General features: G+C 42.4%; 1 protein-coding gene across 2 annotated transcripts in view; it reads right to left on the reverse strand.

Annotated features, from left to right (window-relative positions):
* Positions 1 to 13,599: 13,599 nt before the first annotated feature.
* Positions 13,600 to 20,459, reverse strand: part of erbin (erbb2 interacting protein) — a 117,597-nt gene continuing 110,737 nt past the window's right edge. The window contains exons 34-36 of one of the 2 annotated variants that reach the window (XM_061908168.1): positions 16,775 to 16,843; positions 16,583 to 16,691; positions 15,710 to 16,494 (exon numbers count right to left, since the gene is read on the reverse strand). In XM_061908168.1, the coding sequence (XP_061764152.1) occupies positions 16,387 to 16,494; positions 16,583 to 16,691; positions 16,775 to 16,843 (286 nt within the window). In that variant the 3' untranslated portion in view covers positions 15,710 to 16,386. Of the gene's footprint in view, positions 13,942 to 15,709; positions 16,495 to 16,582; positions 16,692 to 16,774; positions 16,844 to 20,459 lie in introns of those variants that run through there. The other variant, XM_061908169.1, reaches the window with a different exon arrangement.

Raw genomic sequence — 20,459 nt, forward strand, 5'->3', positions numbered from 1 at the left:
TTACTAGGATAATTCTGGAAAATTCCTTATCTGCTTATTGTGTTACTAGTGTTTTAGTGAGATTATATGGTCGTACCTGAAAGTCGGAGGGGTGTGGTGACCGCCAGTGTCTCTGAAGGAAGCCATGTTTCTCGACGAGACGAAGCGAAGGCAGCCGTTGGGGCTGGGCTGAGATTTTTTTTTTCCCCTCCTCCACTGTGGAAGCATCCCACGTTTGTGGGCGGCCGGTCGGAGGAGGCAAGAGAGTCTGCAGCTGCCTCTTTGACAGGTGCACGAGGAACGACGCAAACTCTCCGCTCATGTCTACGGTAAGAGCAGACTTATTACCACAATTTTCTCACCGAAACCTGCCGGTTGACATGTGGTAGGGAACCATGTTTGCTTGACCGCTCTGTTCCATAGTAAAGCTTCACCGTCATCTTTCGGGAATGTAAACAAGGATACACTGGCTGTGTTTGTGTTGCTAAAGGCAGCCGCAATACACCGCTTCCCAACTAAATCTTTCTTCTTAGACATCTCCATTATTAATTGAACAAATTGCAAAAGATTCAGCAACACAGATGTCCACAATACTGTGTAATTATGCGATTAAAGCAGACGACTTATATCTGGGATCGGGGATGGAACAAAATGTCCGCTACAATCCGTGACGTCACACGCCTCATCATACTCCGACGTTTTCAACAGGATACTTTGCGCAAAATTTAAAATTGCAATTTAGTAAACTAAAAAGGCCGTATTGGCATGTGTTGCAATGTTAAGATTTCATCATTGATATATAAACTATCAGACTGTGTGGTCGGTAGTAGTGGGTTTCAGTAGGCCTTTAAAGTTGTTTATACGGCCACCCTCAGTGTGACCTGTATGGCTGTTGACCAAGTATGCCTTGCATTCACTTAAGTGTGTGTGAAAAGCCGTAGATATTATGTGATTGGGCCGGCATGCAAAGGCAGTGCCTTAAAGGCACGCCCCCAATATTGTTGTCTGGGTGGAAATCGGACAAATTCGGGAGAATGGTCACCCCGGGGGATTTTCGGGAGGGGCACGAAAATTCGGGAGTCTCCCAGGAAAATCGGGAGGTTTGGTAAGTATGACTAGCAGACGCAATTGCTCTGTATTTCTCCCTACGTCCGTGTACCACTCTGTACAGCTGCGTTTTAATAAGTCATACATTTTACTTTTTGAAACAGATATTGATAATTTCCGATATTATATTTTAAAGCATTTATCGGCCGATAATATCGGCAGTCCGATATTATCGGACAGCTCTAGCCAGGGGAGTTACCTCAAGACCTATCCAACAAATATTACTGAAGATCCCTCCTCAGAAAAAAAAAAATTGTCCTGCATGCTCAGCACTTTCTTGAGGAAAGTAATTTCTCACGCAAGACGGACTTATTAAAAAAAAAAAAAAAAAGCTTTTGTTTTTCAAAAATGTCTGTCACAAAAACAGAAGCAGAGCTATAATATGTTTTTAACCCTTGTGCAAGCATAAGATTGACTTTACAAGCTTACTCTTAGGACCCATAAAAGTGCAAAGACAGGCCATGCGTTTCTCACCTAGGCCTTCAGTGATGTCCGACATCAATGATTACCTCTCAAAATACCATTATTGATGTCACCACATGACCATTGCTGGAGAAATACTATACAGAAACACATTTACGCACGACTGGCCATTGTACAAAACCGGTTATTTTCTGGCGCATTTAAAAATCCATAAACCCGCATCAGCAATTAAAACATATCTAACGTGTGTCAACATTAGAATTGCAAAAAACACATTAAATGTGAAAAAATAAAGAAATAAAATGTCTGAACTCACAATTCATCGCCGGGACAGCTGAGCTTGCTTCCGGGGTTGGCCGACGTCTTCTGACAAGATGTAGTTTCTCCTTCTTGAAAACGGCCTTGCAAATATGTGTTGTCTTGTCTAATCATAAAAGATGCGGACGAGGCGTGTTGGCTGAGTTCTATTAAGTTTACTCCACAGCGTGCTCATCAAAAACATCAATCAATCAATTAATGTTTATTTATATAGCCCCAAATCACAAATGTCTCAAAGGACTGCACAAATCATTACGACTACAACATCCTCGGAAGAACCCACAAAAGGGCAAGGAAAACTCACACCCAGTTGGCAGGGAGAATTCATATCCAGTGGGACGCCAGTGACAATGCTGACTATGAGAAACCTTGGAGAGGACCTCAGATGTGGGCAACCCCCCCCCCCTCTAGGGGACCGAAAGCAATGGATGTCGAGCGTGTCTAACATGATACTGTGAAAGTTCAATCCATAGTGGCTCCGACACAGCCGCGAGAGTTCAGTTCATGAGGAGACCCGAAAATAACACGTTACAGTAATCGAGACGAGACGTAACAAACGCATGTATAATGATCTCGGCGTCTGTAGTGGACAAAATGGAGCGAATTTTAGCGATATTACGGAGATGAAAGAAGGCCGTTTTAGTAACTCTTTTAATGTGTGACTCAAAGGAGAGAGTTGGGTCGAAGATAATACCCAGATTTTTTACCGAGTCACCTTGTTTTATTATTTGGTTGTCAAATGTTAAAGTTGTATTATTAAATAGAGGTCGGTGTCTAGCAGGACCGATAATCAGCATTTCCGTTTTTTTGGCGTTAAGTTGCAAAAAATTAGCGGACAGGGCTAAGTCTGACATACCAATTCGTGTTTAGATACGCTCAAATAAAAATGATGATCGACGGTATCGAAAGCAGCGCTAAGATCGAGGAGCAGCAACATAGATGACGCATCAGAATCCATCGTTAGTCAATTTTGCGAGGGCTGTCTCAGTAGAGTGATTTGCCCTGAAACCGGATTGAAAGGTTTCACATAGATTGTTAAACGCTAAGTGTTCATTTAGCTGCTCTGCAACAATTTTTTTTGAGGATTTTCGAAATAAAGGGAAGGTGAGACACCGGTCGGTAGTTTACCATGAGGTCAGGATTGAGGTTAGGTCTTTTAAGGAGAGGATGAATAACCGCTTTTTTGAATGCTAGGGGAACAGTGCCCGAGGAAAGTGATAAGTTTATAATATTTAGCACTGATGGACCTAATAATACAAAAAGCTCCTTGATAAGTTTCCCAGGAAGTGGGTCAAGTAAACATGTTGTTTGTTTTATTCCATTTACACGTTGTAACAATTCTTCTAATGTTATTTCATCAAAACGAGAGAAACTATTTTGGATATTTGCAGTATCCGCCGTATATACAGTTGTATCTGTGTTACTATAACCTAACTATAACATCCCGCTGCCGGCATGTTTACATATAACAACCTAAATGGGGCTCTTCACTACTGTGGCATGCTGGGTAATGGAGTTTTTATGTTACCTCGCTCATAACATGACAATATATATATATATATATATATATATATATATATATGCCTTAGGCCACCTAGAAGGCCTTACTGACAACAACACTTGATCTGATTGGCTATCGCAACTGTCTGTCAACTGTATGTTAATTCAGAAGGCACGGGCAGATTTCGTACAGAATAGCAACATAAACTAACTGAAATCTGATTGGATAAAAACTCTATAACCTAAAAAAAACAACAGTAATGGGAGGAGCAGAATTTGACATGAAGAGAATATGAATACTTTTAGATATTTAGGGAAAGTATTTTCAAAATTACTTTTATCTTTAATTATAATCAATCAATCAATGTTTATTTATATAGCCCTACATCACAAGTGCTTCAAAGGGCTGCACAAACCACAACGACATCCTCGGTAGGGCCCACATAAAGGCAAGGAAAAACTCACTCCAGTGGGACGTCGACAATGATGACTATGAGAAACCTTGGAGAGGACCGCATATGTGGTAACCCCCCCTCCTAGGGGACCGAAAGCAATGGATGTCGAGCGGATCTAACATGATACTGTGAAAGTCCAATCCATAGTGGATCTAACGTATCCGTGAGAATCATGATTTTGAGTTATGTTAGGCCAGCAGAAATGACGGCACACCACTGTAAAGGTGTCATAAGTCAGTAATATATATATATATGTGTGTGTGTGTATTCTCAACGCTTGAAATCTTTAAACAAATTCAAATCCATCTATTGATGTAAAGACATTTTCAGGCATGGGAGCACCCTTTGAGGTGAAAAAAAACGTGGAACATTTCTAATTAAAAAAAAAGAAGACTACATTTCCTACTATTGGGTGCATTTTTTACACTTTATTTTACCTTTAGATTTATGGTCATTTACCAAGCTCTTTTGGCTGTCTTTTTGACACTTACATATCAAATGTAATGTACCACACCATTTGTATTAATTAGTATATAATTTACTAACATTACTATAATTTAAAATGTAATGTAAAATTCTACAACATGCATGCAAAGAACTCCGAAAACTTTTCCTTTTGGCAACTCGATCCTGTAACCACGCCCCCTCGGGTAGTTTACTTCCGGTGTTGTGACCTCTGTTTACAATCCGTCATATCAAAAATATACCTTCTCGCTGGCTACTAATAAATACTTTACAACTACAACTGGCTCGGACATAAAAGTGTTTGAATTGTTATCCAAATATGGTATTTGACAGCCGCCAACGTTGTGGCTCCGAAAACGAACGCAGGCAACAACGACGAAGTTAGCTAGATGATGCTAACTATTGTAACCGAGGGTTTATATAAGTTGCCTAAACTGTATCACACTACAAAATAACAAACACGGAGGCTCCAGTTTCACACAAGGACCACTTTATTTTCGTTCCTTTCAAAACTTCCGCTCCACTCTAAGATGACATCATTTCCATTCTATCTCCCTTCAAAATAAGAGCTCAAGGCATATACTGTATAACAGGAACTAAACATAAAGAGGCAAACCATAAAAATAGGTTACATACCTCCCCTCCTACAAAAAGAAACGTCCTCGTTTCAACACAATAACAGGATATGTGCCAAAAAAAAAAAAACAACACAAAGAGGCACAACCATAAAAAAAAAACATATTAACCTGCCCCCCCAAATATACAGAGCACACACAACCACAACAAAAAAAATTATATATGCATGTTTCCCTCACACCATTGCAGTCCCAATCACGCATGCCCCACTATTTCCACGTAGACCAGAAAATCCTGATACACCATAGCATCCAGACATACTGTACACAGATGAAACATGTGCCATTACAGTAAGAAACATGTTAAGTGACCTTGACAATCTCCAACTGAAAGTCCAAATGTAATATTCCCCTGTTCGTGCTGTTTAATGTTCCTTCCCTTTCTAAACCGCTAACCAAAAGTGACAAAGTCTTTGAAACAACCTGGTTGTCTAACATTCCTCCCAGAACGAGAAACAGTTTGTAGTGGCTCTCTGGTGCCTGTAATCTGAACAGTCCCTGTGTCACCAGAGATCAACAGCTCGTCAGCCGCAGCACCCCTCTCTAGTGACCCTTGTCCAGCAACGAGGGAGCCTGACTAGGAGAAGCAGGCGACCACTTGAAAAACCAGCAACCATCGGTAGCGTGTATGGTTTTAGTCTATCATAATGGACGACCTGCCCCCGTCCATCAAACTCCAAAGGGTTGCCAATATGATAGGTAAGTCCAGGTTCTCCCTGAGAGTCCAACACAGACAGGACCCTATAGGGCCCCTTCCCGTGGGGAGCAAGTTTCATCCTGTCCTCTGTCGGATTACTTAGCCATACCAGATCTCCTACTGCATACGGCCGGTGACGCACGGTTCCATCATGGTACAGTTTTTGCTTCTTGTGCGCATTGGCGCCACCGTGCCGGGCGCCAGCGAAAGCAGTCTCCAGCCTCTCTGCTAAAGAGGCCACAAAGTAAGCATGAGAAAGAGGCAAGTCCGAACGCACCAAATGAGACGGCACCAACACATCCACTGGAACACGAGCCTCCCGTCCGTGAAGTAGATAGTACGGACTGTAGTTGGTGCAGGCATGCACAGATGTGTTATAGGCGAAAGCCACCTGTTTCAGATAATCATCCCACTCACCACCGCAGGCGAGCAGCGATTTGGCAAGTTGGTCGACCAGAGTGCGGTTAAAGCGTTCAACCATTCCGTCTGATTTGGGATTATAACGTGCAGTGCGTGTCTTCTTAATTCCCAGGAGCTGACACACTCTTTGAACAATCTCGGCTTCAAACTGCCGCTCCTGATCACTATGAATCGTTTCAGGGACACTATGCACCATCACATAGTCATCAAACAAACACTGTGCTACTGATCGTGCTGTCTGGTCAGAGAGAGCATAGAGATTCACAAACTTGGTAAAGTAGTCTTCCACTACTAACACATATCTATTTCCCTTAGAAGTCACTGGCAGTTCAAGAATGTCCGTTGCTACTCTCTGAAGTGGCCGAGTTGCATGAACGCTCCCCATCGGTGCCCGATGCTTAGGCACCGGTGCCTTGCGTGTTTGACATGGGATGCACAGTTCACACCACCGCTGAATATCTTTAAACATGAACGGCCAGTAGCAAGTTTCCCTTGCACGTTCCCACACTCGTTCCACTGAGAAATGTGCCGATGCAGAGCCCCCATGTAGATGCTGCAGCACATCAGAGATAAACAAGGAGGGCATGACAACCTGACACAGAGCATCTCCGGTGAGGGGAGAGTTCACCGTCCTGCAGAGTAGTCCATTAACAACAGAGAGGCGGGGATATTCAGTCCATAATTTTCGAAGCCACCGGGAACTACCTCTCATCTGCCCCTTAGATGGCGAGAGCCACATCTTTCCATCCAGTCCAACACCTGATTAATATCTGGGTCGGCCCGTTGTAGCCCCCTCAGTTCCGTTCCATCATGTGAAAGTGCATGTTTGAACGACAAGTCCTGCGCCCCACTGTTGTTCTCCACATGCTGCGCCCCAGTACGTAGGTCAAAGGTCGGGGGTTTTCGTGTGGGTGTTTGTAGCAGTTGAGTGACTGGTTGGGGAACGCTGGGCTCTATATCTGAGCCTATGACATTCACGTGTGTGGTTTTCTCACCTGTGTTAACCACACTAGGCTCAGGGTTTTGAGGACACCGTGAGAGTGCATCAGCATTAGTATGCCGTTTGCCGTCTTTGTGCTGCATACTCCAGTTGTAAGGGTCCAGTTCCAGTATCCTTCTTGCTCTGCGTCCTGTGGGATCCTTGTCAATAGACATGCCACGCAGGCCCAACAGCGGTTTGTGATCAGTTATGATGGTAAAGGCAGCTGATCCTATGTAGTGTCTGAATTGTCGTGTAGCCCACACTACGGCCCACAGCTCTCTGTCGAATGTATACTAGCGCTTTTCTGGGGAACTGAGTGCTTGGCTAGCGTATGACACCACTCGCTCCAGTCCGTCCTTGTCCTGAGCCAACACCGCCCCCACTGCTTCCAAGGAGGCATCTGTGTACACCTTAAAAGGAGTGTTAAAGTCAGGCATGATGGAGTCGGCTGTCTTGGTTGCTTTGTTGGGTCTGCTCCTGTCTCTGGCCATCCTCCCTCCACCCCAGCGGACGATGGCGTGGAACACCGCAGAGGCCACCACAGTGGATATGTTTCTTTTACTTTTTATTCATAGCTGTATTCATAGCTGTATGTAGAAGTGTCTGGTTGTATCTGCTGCTTTAATGTCTTTAATGTCCTATGTGTTGTTTGATGTTTCCCTCTTACACACATGTAAGAGGGATGCGTACTATGGCTATGAGTTGTTGTTTTTTCCCCTCGGCCTCAGTCTGCACCCCCTCTCCAGGGCCCAGGCTAAGACTGATTTTTTTATTTTATTTTAATCTTCTATTTTTTTCTCCCCCCCTTGTATACCTGTATCTCATTTTTTTTTTGTAAGGGGCGCTGGAAGCCGGCAGACCCGTCAGCGATCCTGTTCTGTCTCCCTTTAATGTTTGTCTGATCTTGAATGGGATTGTGCTGAAAATTGTAATTTTCCTGAAGGAACTCTCCTGACGGAATAAATAAAGTACTATCTAATCTAATTGGAGCAGATGAAAGCACCCCCTTCAGGTACTCAAAGGCTGTGTCACACTCACTTGTCCATTTAAAAGGTGTGTCTTTGGAGGTGAGGCGGTGTAGAGGGGCTGCACACTGGGCAAAGTTTTTAACAAAGCGTCTGTAGTAAGAGCAAAGCCCCACAAAGGCTCTCACTTCAGTTGGATTCCGTGGGGTCGGCCAGGTTCTGACTTTGTCCGTGTTTCGAGGGTCGGGCTGTAAGCCGTGGCGAGAAACAACATGTCCCAGGAACACTACATGACCTCGAGCCAGATGACATTTCTTATGATTCCGCCTGAGGCCAGCTGCATGGATCCTGGAGAAAATTTCACGCAAACTGGTGAGATGGGCCTCAAAGGTGGGGCTGTATATTAAAACGTCGTCAAGGTACACCATACACACTTGCCATGGGAGCCCTCTGAGTACCAGGTCCATCATGCGCTGAAATGTTGCAGGTGAGTTAGTAAGGCCCATCGGCATAGACCGCCACTGGTAGAGGCCTCGGCCCGTGGTGAAGGCAGTTTTCTCCCTGTCTCCCTCAGCGACCTCGACCTGCCATTATCCGTTAGTAAAGTCCAATGTGCTAAACCACAGGGAGCCCGCCAGCGCATCCAGGGTCTCATCCACCCTGGGGAGCGGATGAGAATCTTTCACGGTTATACTGTTCAGACGACGATAATCAATGCAGAATCTCCACTCACCATTCTTCTTCTTACAAGGACCACGGGCGAGGCCCATGGGCTGCAACTTTCCTCAATCACTCCGTCCGCCAACAGGGCAGTCACCTGCCTGTCTATTTCCTCTCTCTTTTCGGGTGAGGTCCGGTAGGCGCGCTGCCGCAAAGTAGGATGATCACCGGTCTTGATGTGATGTTGGATAAGTGTGCATCGGCCAGTCCCCTCGTTTGACGGGTTGAATATCCCCTGATGCTCGGCTAGCAGTGCAGCCAGTTGTGCTTTCTGTTGCTGACTGGCAGAAGGCTCCTCCAGTGACACAACAGGCACCTCACTGGATGAAATGGCCGAGACGGTCTCGGTTGGACCCTGAGGAAGTGTCACAATTTCTGCCTCATCCATGGAGAAAAACTCCCCCAGGTGCACGCCTTTTCTCAGTATAATGTCCTGATTTGTAGGGTTCAACACACGAGCAGTGGTAACTCCGTCCTTTACAGATGTCAACGTGTGAGCTATGACACACTCACTTTTGCCTTTAAGGTTGGGTGATAAATAACCCACAAATTCAGGAAGCTGATCAACGGGCCCAGGTGGGGACACACTCACAGGCACCAGCATCTCGCTGAGGGGGGGCAGTGTCACTACAGTGGCGATGGAAACATTGCAACACTCCGGAATCAGGTCATTGCCACTCAGGAGTGGAAGTACAGTGTCCCATAGGTGTAGTTGGCCACGGGCATAATCCAGGAGGGCGTGATTTGAGACAAGAAAGTCCAAGCCCAGTAGGGCCGTTTGTGTGGACCCCCTAATAACGTGGAAAACCTGCAGCCGGTAAGTCTTCTCCAGACGCAGGGTAACTGTTATAGTGCCCAGGGTGTTGAGCAACTGTCCATTCACCGCCTGTGCAGCAATAAAATCCGCCGTTAAGGGTCGCTTGTGCAGGGCTGGAACAGACATGCGAAAGTTGTCACTGATAAACGACTCTGTTGCTCCTGAATCGATCAATATGTTAATTTCAGTCCCTTCAATGCTTCCCCTCACATATGAGGTTCGCTGTTCTGACTTGTCCGGTGTCATTGCATTACTCATGGAGGGGATAAACATCTCTCCCTCCATAGAGCCCATAGGTTCTGTAGCTGATGTTTGGGCTGCAACATCAGCTACATCTCTTTTTCCGACTGGTTTGTGGCATCTTCCCTACTGGGGGAGAGAAAATGCACACCTAGCCGTCTCTGTGTTTCCTCATTAGAGGGGCTCCTAGCAGGTTTTGGACCCCGCCAACTTGGGGAATTAGCTCGGTTGTTGTAGGGGCCCCAATAGTCCTGTTTCTCTCTCGGCCCTCCTTCTGCGCGCCGCTCGCGGACAGGTGAGCGCCCTCTCTGTTGACCCCATGTGCGGGACGGACAGCCTTGCTCCCCACAAGTACACTGACACTGACTTCCACGTACTGGATGAGGTGCTCGCTGTTCATCTTTCCAGTAGCTGAATCGCAGTCGGGTGTTTTCCTCTGCCATTCGTTTCATTTCCATCCTCATTTCCCGCACATCTGCAGAAAGTCTGTCTATAGTCCTATACAAACCACCACCATCATCGGATATGGAGTGCACCATGGCCGCTGTACCGCTTCCTGTGGGAGGCTGGTGCACCTGTGTGTTGACATAGTCCATCCTTAACGCCTCCCTTGCCATCTCACACCGGCCAGCGATGGTCAGGGCCTCCTCCAACTCAGTCGCTCCCTGCTCATGACATTTAGTTCTCAGAGCCGGGTCGAGTCCAGCCAGAAATCTGCAAAATCTCTCCTCTTTCTGAGCTATATCCCCGTAGCCTGGGAATGCCTCTTGAACGAGTTTGCTTATGTCTGCTGCATATACTTCCAGACTCTCTCCGGGAGCACGGAGGCGGGCAGAGATGTTTGCTCTGAAACAGTCTAGAAAACATTTTTGTCCGAAAGCCTCTTGCAATTTTTCTTTCACCTGATCGTAATCCGCCTGAACGGCAGTTGGCAAGCTATCCCATAGAAGAAAAGTAGCCTTTGTCAGCCACGTGGGTAAAATCCTCACCAGTTCATAGTCAAAGTTACTGCCCGTACCTCCAACCAGCGCCTTCACTGCTACTTCATATTGTCTGGCCCAGCAGGGGAAACTTTGTTTTTCCTCACCAGAAAATGGCTGTGGGAGTTCAATCTTTACATTGCTGGCGAAAGATCTTTCTCCACGTTGCTCTCTGTAGCTATAGTCCAGTGGGTCCTCGCTTTTATTCCACATACATCAGAAGATCGCAGCCAGATGAAAGAAGTCTGTGTAATTTCTGACCAGACGAAGCTTCACCGTTGCTAGCTGCGGCTAACTGAGATGAAGCTAGGTGACTCTATGGACTTTACAGTAATTAGATGTCTTTCTTTCCCACCGCTGCCACCAATGTAACCGAGGGTTTATATAAGTCGCCTAAACTGTATCACACTACAAAATAACAAACACGGAGGCTCCAGTTTCACACGAGGACCACTTTATTTTCGTTCCTTTCAAAACTTCCGCTCCACTCTAAGATGACATCATTTCTGTTCTATCTCCCTTCAAAATAAGAGCTCAAGGCATATACTGTATAACAGGAAATAAACATAAAAAAGAGGCAAACCATAAAAATAGGTTACACAATGCTAACTCCCAAGCTCGTTTTAGCGCCCATGACCATTACCTTGTCCCGAAATTCAGTGCAGTATTTAGGCAAGAGGAACAGCGACGACCTGCAGCTGAGGCGAGCGTTCAACAAATTTTGTTTAAATCCTATTTTTTGATAGTGTAGTTTACATATATCACCTACGGAACCTTTGTCATTGTTAGAGTTCCGGTCGCACGGGTCTTCAGGGAACACATTTCCGGCGTTGTTTAGCTGAGAAGCCACAGATGTAAATATACTACTTGATTGGTGATTAGAGAAAGTCTGAATGTCATTAAAACAATTAGCCACATCTTTATATTTCATTTGAAAAAAGTGGAAAAAAAAATTGACGTGGAAATTAAGGTTAAAAAAGGGGGATTTCTGCGTTTGCGCGGACATTTCGCAATCCTGATTTTTTCCTTTTTTTTTTAAGTTTCATAGCCTTTTTCTTCAGTTTTTTTTAATAATTAAATTTAATTGATAATTTATTTATATAATTTATAATTTCAAAATGCAATATATGCAATATTTCTAAAAATAATTGCAGAGTAATATACCGTATTTCCTTGAATAGCCGCCGGGGCGCTAATTAATTTAAAACCTCTTCTCACTCCTGCGCCTATTCGTAAAAGTAAGCAGGCGCTAATTATTTTAAAACCTCTTCTCACCCCTCCGCTTACCAATGGCATGCAGTAAAAACTGAGTGTGACATATAAGAATTAAATAAAAATTATTCTGCAGCCGCGGCCTGGTGGTTGGGGACCACTGCTCTACCACATGTCATCACGCCCACTTTTTTCACCATGCTATCTGCGTGCCGATCGGACGCATGCATATCGCTGCTTCTAATACAAGATTGCAATGCATACTTGATCAACAGCCATACCTTTTACACTGATGGTTGTGATATAAAAAACTTTAACACACTTACTAATATGCGCCACACTCTGTGAACCCACACCAAACACATTTCTGGAGAACATTGGCTCTGTAACACATTATAAACGCAACATAAAAATTACCCAGAATTCCAATGCATCCATGACTCTTGGCTATATTATACACGCGCCCCCAACCCCACCCAGTTTGTGTGTGTGTGTGTGTGTGTGAAGGGGGGGGGGGGGGGGGGGGGGTGTATAATACAGCCAAAAGTCATGGATGCATTGGAATTCTGGGTAATTCTTATGTTGCGTATATAATTGTTACAGAGCCAATGTTCTCCAGAAATGTGTTTGGTGTGGGTTCACAGAGTGTGGCGCATATTAGTAAGAGTGTTAAAGACAAGTTGTTTTATATCACAACCATCAGTGTGATCTGTATGGCTGTGGAACAATATATAGTGAAAGCAAAAAAAAAACTCCTCCGAAATTTTGGAAATGACGACAGGGGAAGTGTCATTCGTGATGTCATGACTTTGACCCGGCGGTAAAAGTAAGCATGCGCTAATAAATTTGGGGAGTGACTTTGATCCGGCAGTAATTCAAGGCTGGCACATATTACATGCCCGGCGGCTATTTAAGGAAATACAGTATTTGAAGTAGGTAGTTACAGCCTTGAATAGAGCAGTCATTCATATTGAATTTGACACAGTAGATAAAATATAAAATATTTCCTGAGTTAGAATGAGAGAGAACAAGCAGGACTTATATATATCTGACACATTATATATAACTACCCAAATCATGTTCATTGCATTTATGCTCATCAAAGCTCTGAGAATTCTGTGTAGTTCTTTTTTCTGGCACCATTTGGTTGTTAAGGGACACAACTACACTAAAACAATATTTGCCTGTTTTTCATTAGTTGAGAATGACACTGATACGGTTTTCATGGGATCATAGTAATATGAAAAAATATATATATAATGGGAGTCAATGAGGCCGAAAAACCCTTAAAAAAGGAACAGCATTTTTTGGGGGAATTTTGCTTATCGTTCACAATCATGATTGACAAGAAGACAATTGTTTTTCTTTCATCCTAACATGTAAACATCTGCTAGTTCTAGGTAGCTAGCCATGCAACTAATGGAAACAATCAAGTCTACCTCTAAATCACTTTAACAAGGCATGAAAAGAACGTCAATACTTCATTTATGTTCTGTAACCTGTATAAAAACCAAACTGTAGCGACATTGTTATTGTAAGAGTGAACTCCGAGGAACTATTTTTTTTCTAGCGTAGTAACACATTGCAGTGCTTCGGTATTCGCCGTAAAAGCTAATAGCTATGGCAAGATATAAGCTCGCCTCTGCATCAACACGAAACACGTTTGAATTTGTAATGCACAACATTGCAATACAACACCAATTTGTATTGACTGAAAAACATTAACAATCATATTACAATATCTTTAAAGTATTATTTCATATTTTGTTTTTACACAGCAAGCCGACAGTGTCTGTTCTATAGTTGTAAAAAGACATGACGTGCAGCATGTATCATGATAATTTAAAATGTGACTCACTCCGGTTTATTTGGGTAAGCACTCCATTTATGTTGAAATCTCCATATTCCATCATTTGCAGCACCTAGTCGATTTCACCTCACTCTCTCGGCGTCTGTCTGCTCCAATATTTCACACTCTTCTTCGGGCTGGCTTCCAGAAGCAGCAGTTAATCCTTTGTTTTTTCAGCTTTAAAAAGAGAAGGTTGTGAATCCTCATTTGTCCAAAAATAGTCGTGTTTGTGTGTTACCAAGTCTGCCATGATAACACAAACACAAGCGTTTTGTATCCGGAAGTAAGAATACACATTTGTTGCTGGAAGTCAGATGTGTGCTGCTATGGAAACAGAAATAAATGCGTTTGATACAGTTTGATACACACTTAAATAAATTGCCAGAAATAGCCAAATTGTTCAATTTACCTTTGATAAATAAATATATATATATATATATATATATATATATATATATATATATATATATATATATATATACATAAAAAATGGGTATTTCTGTCTGTCAGTCTGTCGTACATTTTTTTTCCTTTCACTGAAGGTTTTTTGTAGAGAATAAATGATGAAAACAACACTTAATTGAACAGTTTAAAAGAGGAGAAAACAGGAAAAAAATGAATATTAAATTTTGAAACACAGTTTATCTTCAATTTCGACTCTTTAAAATTCAAAATTGACCCGAAAAAAAGACGAGAAAAACTAGCTAATTCGAATCTTTTTGAAAAAATTAAAAAAATAATTTATGGAACATCATTAGTAATTTTTCCTGATTAGGATTAATTTTAGAATTTTTATGACATGTTTTAAATAGGTCAAAATCCAATCTGCACTTTGTTAGAATATATAAAAAATTGGACCAAGCTACAAAGACAAATCATTATTTCTTCCAGATTTTCCAGAACAAAAATTTTAAAACAAAAATTAAAAAGACTTTCAAATAAGATTTAAATTTGATTCTAAAGATTTTCTAAAATTTGCCAGAATAATTTTTTTGAATTTTATCATAATAAGTTTGAAGAAATATTTCACAAATATTTTTGTCGAAAAAACAGAAGCTAAAATGAAGAATTAAATTTAAATGTATTTATTATTCTTTACAATAAAATCAATAAATTACTTGAACATTGATTTAAATTGTCAGGAAAGAAGAGGAAGGAATTTAAAAGGTAAAAAGTTATATGTGTTTAAAAATCTAAGGTTGTATTTTTTTCTCTAAAATTGTCTTTCTGAAAGTTATAAGAAACAAAGTAAAAAAATAAGAGAGTTTTGTCTCTCTTGGAAGCAAAAATGTCGAGCAAAGCGAGACCAGCTTGCTAATAAATAAATACAATTTAAAAAATAGAGGTAGCTCACTGGTAAGTGCTGCAATTTGAGCTATTTTTAGAACAGGCCAGCGGGCTACTCATCTGGTTCTTACGGGCTACCTGGTGGTCGTGGGCACCGCGTTGGTGACCCCTGCTCTATATGTTATAGTTATTTGAATGACTCTTTAACATAATATGTTACGTTAACATACCAGGCACCTTCTCAGTTGTTATTTATGCATCATATAATGTACACTTATTCAGCCTGTTGTTCACTATTTTTTATTTATTTTAAATTGCCTTTCAAATGTCTAGTCTTGGTGTTGGGTTTTATTAAATAAATTTCCCCCAAAAATGCGACTTATACTCCAGTGCGACTTATACTCCGAAAAATACGGTATCAGGCAAAACTAAAAAAAATGTGCAGTTCCCCTTTAAGAGAATTTGCGTATATTCTTTATTCTTATGTCCTGACAAGGTTGCAATCAAAAACAATGTAATTGTATAAAAAAGCCCCCCATGTAATCTCAGACTAACTAACTTTCAAAATGAACAACTATATCACATAAGGAACACATGTAATGCCCGTTTTGGGCCCCAGGAGTGCACAAGGGTTGAAAGCAATGACGTCAACGACCAATTAAAAGTTTGACACATTTAATACTGGCTTCTTCTTCTTTGTCTGTCACACAGCGCTAAACGCTAACCATGCTAATAAACTTTTTATTGTACAATCATAGTGTAGGCACTTTTTTAACCTCTAATGTGATGTCACTTCCTCTTACGTTATTATTTTTACTTATAAATGAAAATACAGTTACAATTTTTTTCCACCACAAACAAAGAGAAGAAGAGGACACAGTGACATGGCGCTTGGACTAAAACGGTAGCGGTAATCGCAAAAATATAAAAACATGAAATAAAACATGACGTGTATATAACATGGCGTCTCCAGCAGGAAACACTTCCTCCCAAACCGCCCAGGTGAGGATTGGAGGCGCGGCGCGTCCGACGGCGCGAGTAATGTTGACTTTTACAGCACGGGAACGACAAGCGAACATGTGACCACACACGGTGTACGTTTCTAGAAAAAGATGAAGAAGTTCGCGGACGCACGACGATGACGATGACGATGATGATGATGACGACGACGACGGGGACAGCGATCTTAAACCTGTGCTAGACGTGTTTGTCCCTTCCTAGTCCGCTTAGCGTGTGTGTCAAATCATGGACGAAAAAAGTTCAACATGGCGATCAAGCGTGACGTTGACCTGGCCTCCGGGCTGGAGAGTCAAAATGTAAGCGATGACGTCAAAGTCAGTCGTAGTCGTTGCCGCGATGGACGCCGTTGTGCTGAGCGAAGGGAGACGAGGTCACGTCTCGAGTCGGCGTGGATGAGCCTTCTCTGTCACAGCCCCTCCCCTCCTGAAACACAACGTCCCCCCCCTCTGTGAGACCTTTCGTACCCCCGACGTTCGCACGTGCTCAAAGAAGCCCCGCCCTCTCAGCCTACCTTGTGCGGCTTGGCTTTGCTTTTCGTTCGCTCCTCGTCTTTGCGGCCCCTCTTCCTCGACGAAGAGCGCTCCCTCGCTTCCCGGCTGCGTTCCCGCCGCTTCTTACTCCTAAGAAAAAAAAAAAAACCCACCGTTTTGTAAATATGCGACGTTCCTTCCGGTGATTACCAATATTCTGATGCGGCGTTGACCTCTTTGGCGAGGACGAATGTCCTTTCCGGGGAGGACTCCTGGAGCGACCTCCACTCCGCCTCCGGACCCTGTCAGTGATTGTCGTCGTCGTTAGTGGGGAATCAAACTACGAGGGGCGTGAATCTTTGGGCACTAAATGATTCGATTCGATTCCTGTGGTGACGTTTTGATTCTGAATCGATTCCATGTTCCAGTGGTTTTCAAACTTTTTTCATTAAGTACCACCTCAGAAAACACATGGCTCTCCAAGTACCAACATAATGACCAATATTAAAATACAGTAGCATAGTTGAACTAAGTATTCATCAAAAACAGGACAAAGATTTTATTTAACAAGTAAAGTATTTTTCGGATTATAAATCACAGTTTTTTTTCATAGTTTGGCCGGGGGTGCGACTTATACACTGGAACGACTTATGTGTGAAATTATTAACACATTACCGTAAAATATCAAATAATATTATTTATCTCATTCACGTAAGAGACGAGGCGTATATCAGCAATCGTCACACACACACGTCAACCAATAAAACCTTGGCGAGGCGGGTCATGGCAGATTGTGAAAAATGCTACCTGCTACTACTTCCGTCCCTACAAAAATTAATAATTTCAACATTGGCAGTAATTTATAAAAACTGAGAAGGGCTTTAAGGCAGTCCTGTGCAACCTGTGGGAGCAGTGGATGATGGATGGAGAGCACAGCTTCCCGGCAACCGGGAGAATGCTCCATGCAACTTTTCTGGATGTCATTGGATGGATCGACAAAGTATGGGCTTCAGTGACAACCGAAACCATCCTGTCCGGATTTAGAAAGGCTGGAATAATTGGAACTGCAACTGACGATGACTCTGACGTAAACTACGTACCGATAGAAGAGGAAGCGGCGCATTGTCTATCTTTGGAGTTGGCAGAGTTGTTTAGAAGCGACACAGACGAATATTTCATCGGATTTAGCAAATAGGAGTGACAGATTGTTTGGTAAACGTATAGCATGTTCTAAATGTTATAGTTATTTGAATGACCCTTACCATAATATGTTACGTTAACATACCAGGCACTTTCTTAGTTGGTTATTTATGCGTCATATAACGTACACTTATTCAGCCTGTTGTTCACTATTCTTTATTTATTTTAAATTGCCCTTCAAATGCCTATTCTTAGTGTTGGATTTTATCGAATAAATTTCCCCCCAAAATGCGACTTATACTCTAGTGCAGGGGTGCACATTATGTCGATCGCGATCGACTGGTCGATCTCGGAGGGTGTGTCAGTCGATCTCAAGCCAGGCATTAAAAAATACACATAAAAATTAGCAATCATCAATCATACCAAGACTTCACTTTCGTCAGTTGTTTGACATTCTCGGCACCCGAGGATCTTGTGAGATGACGCTGGCTGCTGCGAGCTCATATTTAAGAAAAAAATCACTAACAGGGCGGACGCAGAGAAACACATTTTATTTCTAGAGACTCCGTACCTACTGTCAAAACTCTAAAGACCGACAGCACAGTTCCTGTCTTCACCATAAGACCTGTTTCATCCTGCCTGTGCTAACAAAATAAGAGTCTCAGAAAGCTAGCGTGCACAAGCTAGCAAGCTACGGAGTTTGATGCCAATGTATTTCTCCCCCGCCCTCAGCGACCGCTTTCTCACTTGCTTGCCCACCCGCACAGTCACTGACGTCACTCACCTGCTGCCAGACATTAAAGGGCCACACACATATGCTACTCTCATAACAAAGTGTTTAAAAACGAGTATGCAAGTTGGACAAATGAGATGCCAAAACCAACCACTTTCATGTGGTATTGGACAGAAAGGAGGACTTTTTTTCCCCTCCATTTGAAAATGCGGACGTTATCAGCACCACTGTCTAATTCCAATCAATGCAAGTCATCAGAATCAAATACACCAACTTATATTCTTGTTTTCATGAGAGAAAGGAATCTATGTGTGTTAAACATGCTTGTATTATCATTAAACACCATTATCTTGTTAACAAAAATGTCTCTTTCATAAATAAATAAATATAAATTATAAATAGGAATGAGGTAGATCTCCTCGACTTGGTCAATTGAAAAGTAGCTCGCCTGCAGAAAAAGTGTGAGCGCCCCTGCTCTAGTGTGACTTATATATATGTTTTTTTCCTTCTTTATTACGCATTTTCGGCCGATGCGACTTATACTCAGGAGCGATTTATAATCCGAAAAATACGGTATATTTAATATTTTTGGCCACTGTCACATTAAACACAGTTTGAATATTTAATTAAGTGATTTTTTGGCGTACTACTAGATGGATCCCGCGTGCCAGCTTAAAAATCATTGCTCCATTCAACGCGATTCTCGATTCAGATTAATTCTCACATTACATTAGGTATAATAATTCTAATGACATTTGTGTTTCAAAAGAAGTTACAGGTTAGAAAAGCTCTTTCTAAAAAAATGTTTTTAAGAATTGGTTCTTATAAAATAAAAATTAAATGTGAAGTGAAGTGAATTATATTTATATAGCTCTTTTTCCTCAAGTGACTTAAAGCGCTTTACATTGTGAAACCCAATATTTAAGTTACAATTAAACCAGTGTGGGTGGCACTGGGAGCAGGTGGGTAAAGTGTCTTGCCCAAGGACACAACGGCATGGACTAAGATGGCAGAAGCGGGGATCGAACTTGCAACCCTGAAGTTACTGGCACGGCCACCCTACCAACCGAGCTATACGCGGTGTATGTATGTATGTGTATATATATATATATATATATATATATATATATATATATATATATATATATATATATATATATATATATAACTGAAAACATGTTTTATATTCCAGTTTCTCCAAAATAGCCACCCTTTCGCACACTCTTGGCATTCTCTCGATGGGCTTCAACATTCTCTCGATGGGCTCCAAGAGGTAGTCACCTGAAATGGTTTTCTTGTCACATGTGTCACAGTGTTGATGCCTTCAGTGACAATCTACAAGGTAAATAGTCTTAGAAAATAAAGAAAATGCATTGAAATAAGAAGCTGTGTCCAACTTTTGGCCTTTACTGTGTGTTTATGTATGTATATATATTAGGGGTGGGCAAGTTAATGCGTTAATTACGAGTTAACTCATCAATTTATTAACGCCGACAATTATTTTATCGCACATTTGCGTATGTTGTTTACATGCTTTTATTTTGTAAACGCTTTTTCTTAACAAAATGGCAGGGCCCGGACGGGCTTTGGCGTCGAGGGGCTCTTGGTAAAGATGGAACATTTGGCAAAAATACCGGACAATTCTGCAAATTTCATGGCTGGCTTACAGCGTGGTCACTCCGGGATCACTTACGACCGCCAGACATTTCTGGATGTGGATAGATCGGGCCGTTTTGGACTGAATGACACGTGTTTGCTCAACCTGCTAGCTAGCATGGAAATACTTTGCCGGCTACATCCAGCGGCCTGTGAAGCAGGGGAGTATATGTGTAGTCTATTTCTGAATAATGCAGACAAGGCGTGTTGGCTGAGTTCTTAACGTTTAAGTTCAGAGCGTGCATATCACAACATACAAGATGCCGTCATGGCGACACACAACAACCTTTACCGGGCTACCGCGCATGCTCGTCACTCCTGCTGCATGCTGGGTAGGGTAGTTCTTTTATTCCCTGGCTCATAACATCACAATATAGTACCATGCATAT

Source organism: Nerophis ophidion, linkage group LG08 (genome assembly GCF_033978795.1).
Source record: "Nerophis ophidion isolate RoL-2023_Sa linkage group LG08, RoL_Noph_v1.0, whole genome shotgun sequence".
Classification (NCBI taxonomy): domain Eukaryota; kingdom Metazoa; phylum Chordata; class Actinopteri; order Syngnathiformes; family Syngnathidae; genus Nerophis; species Nerophis ophidion.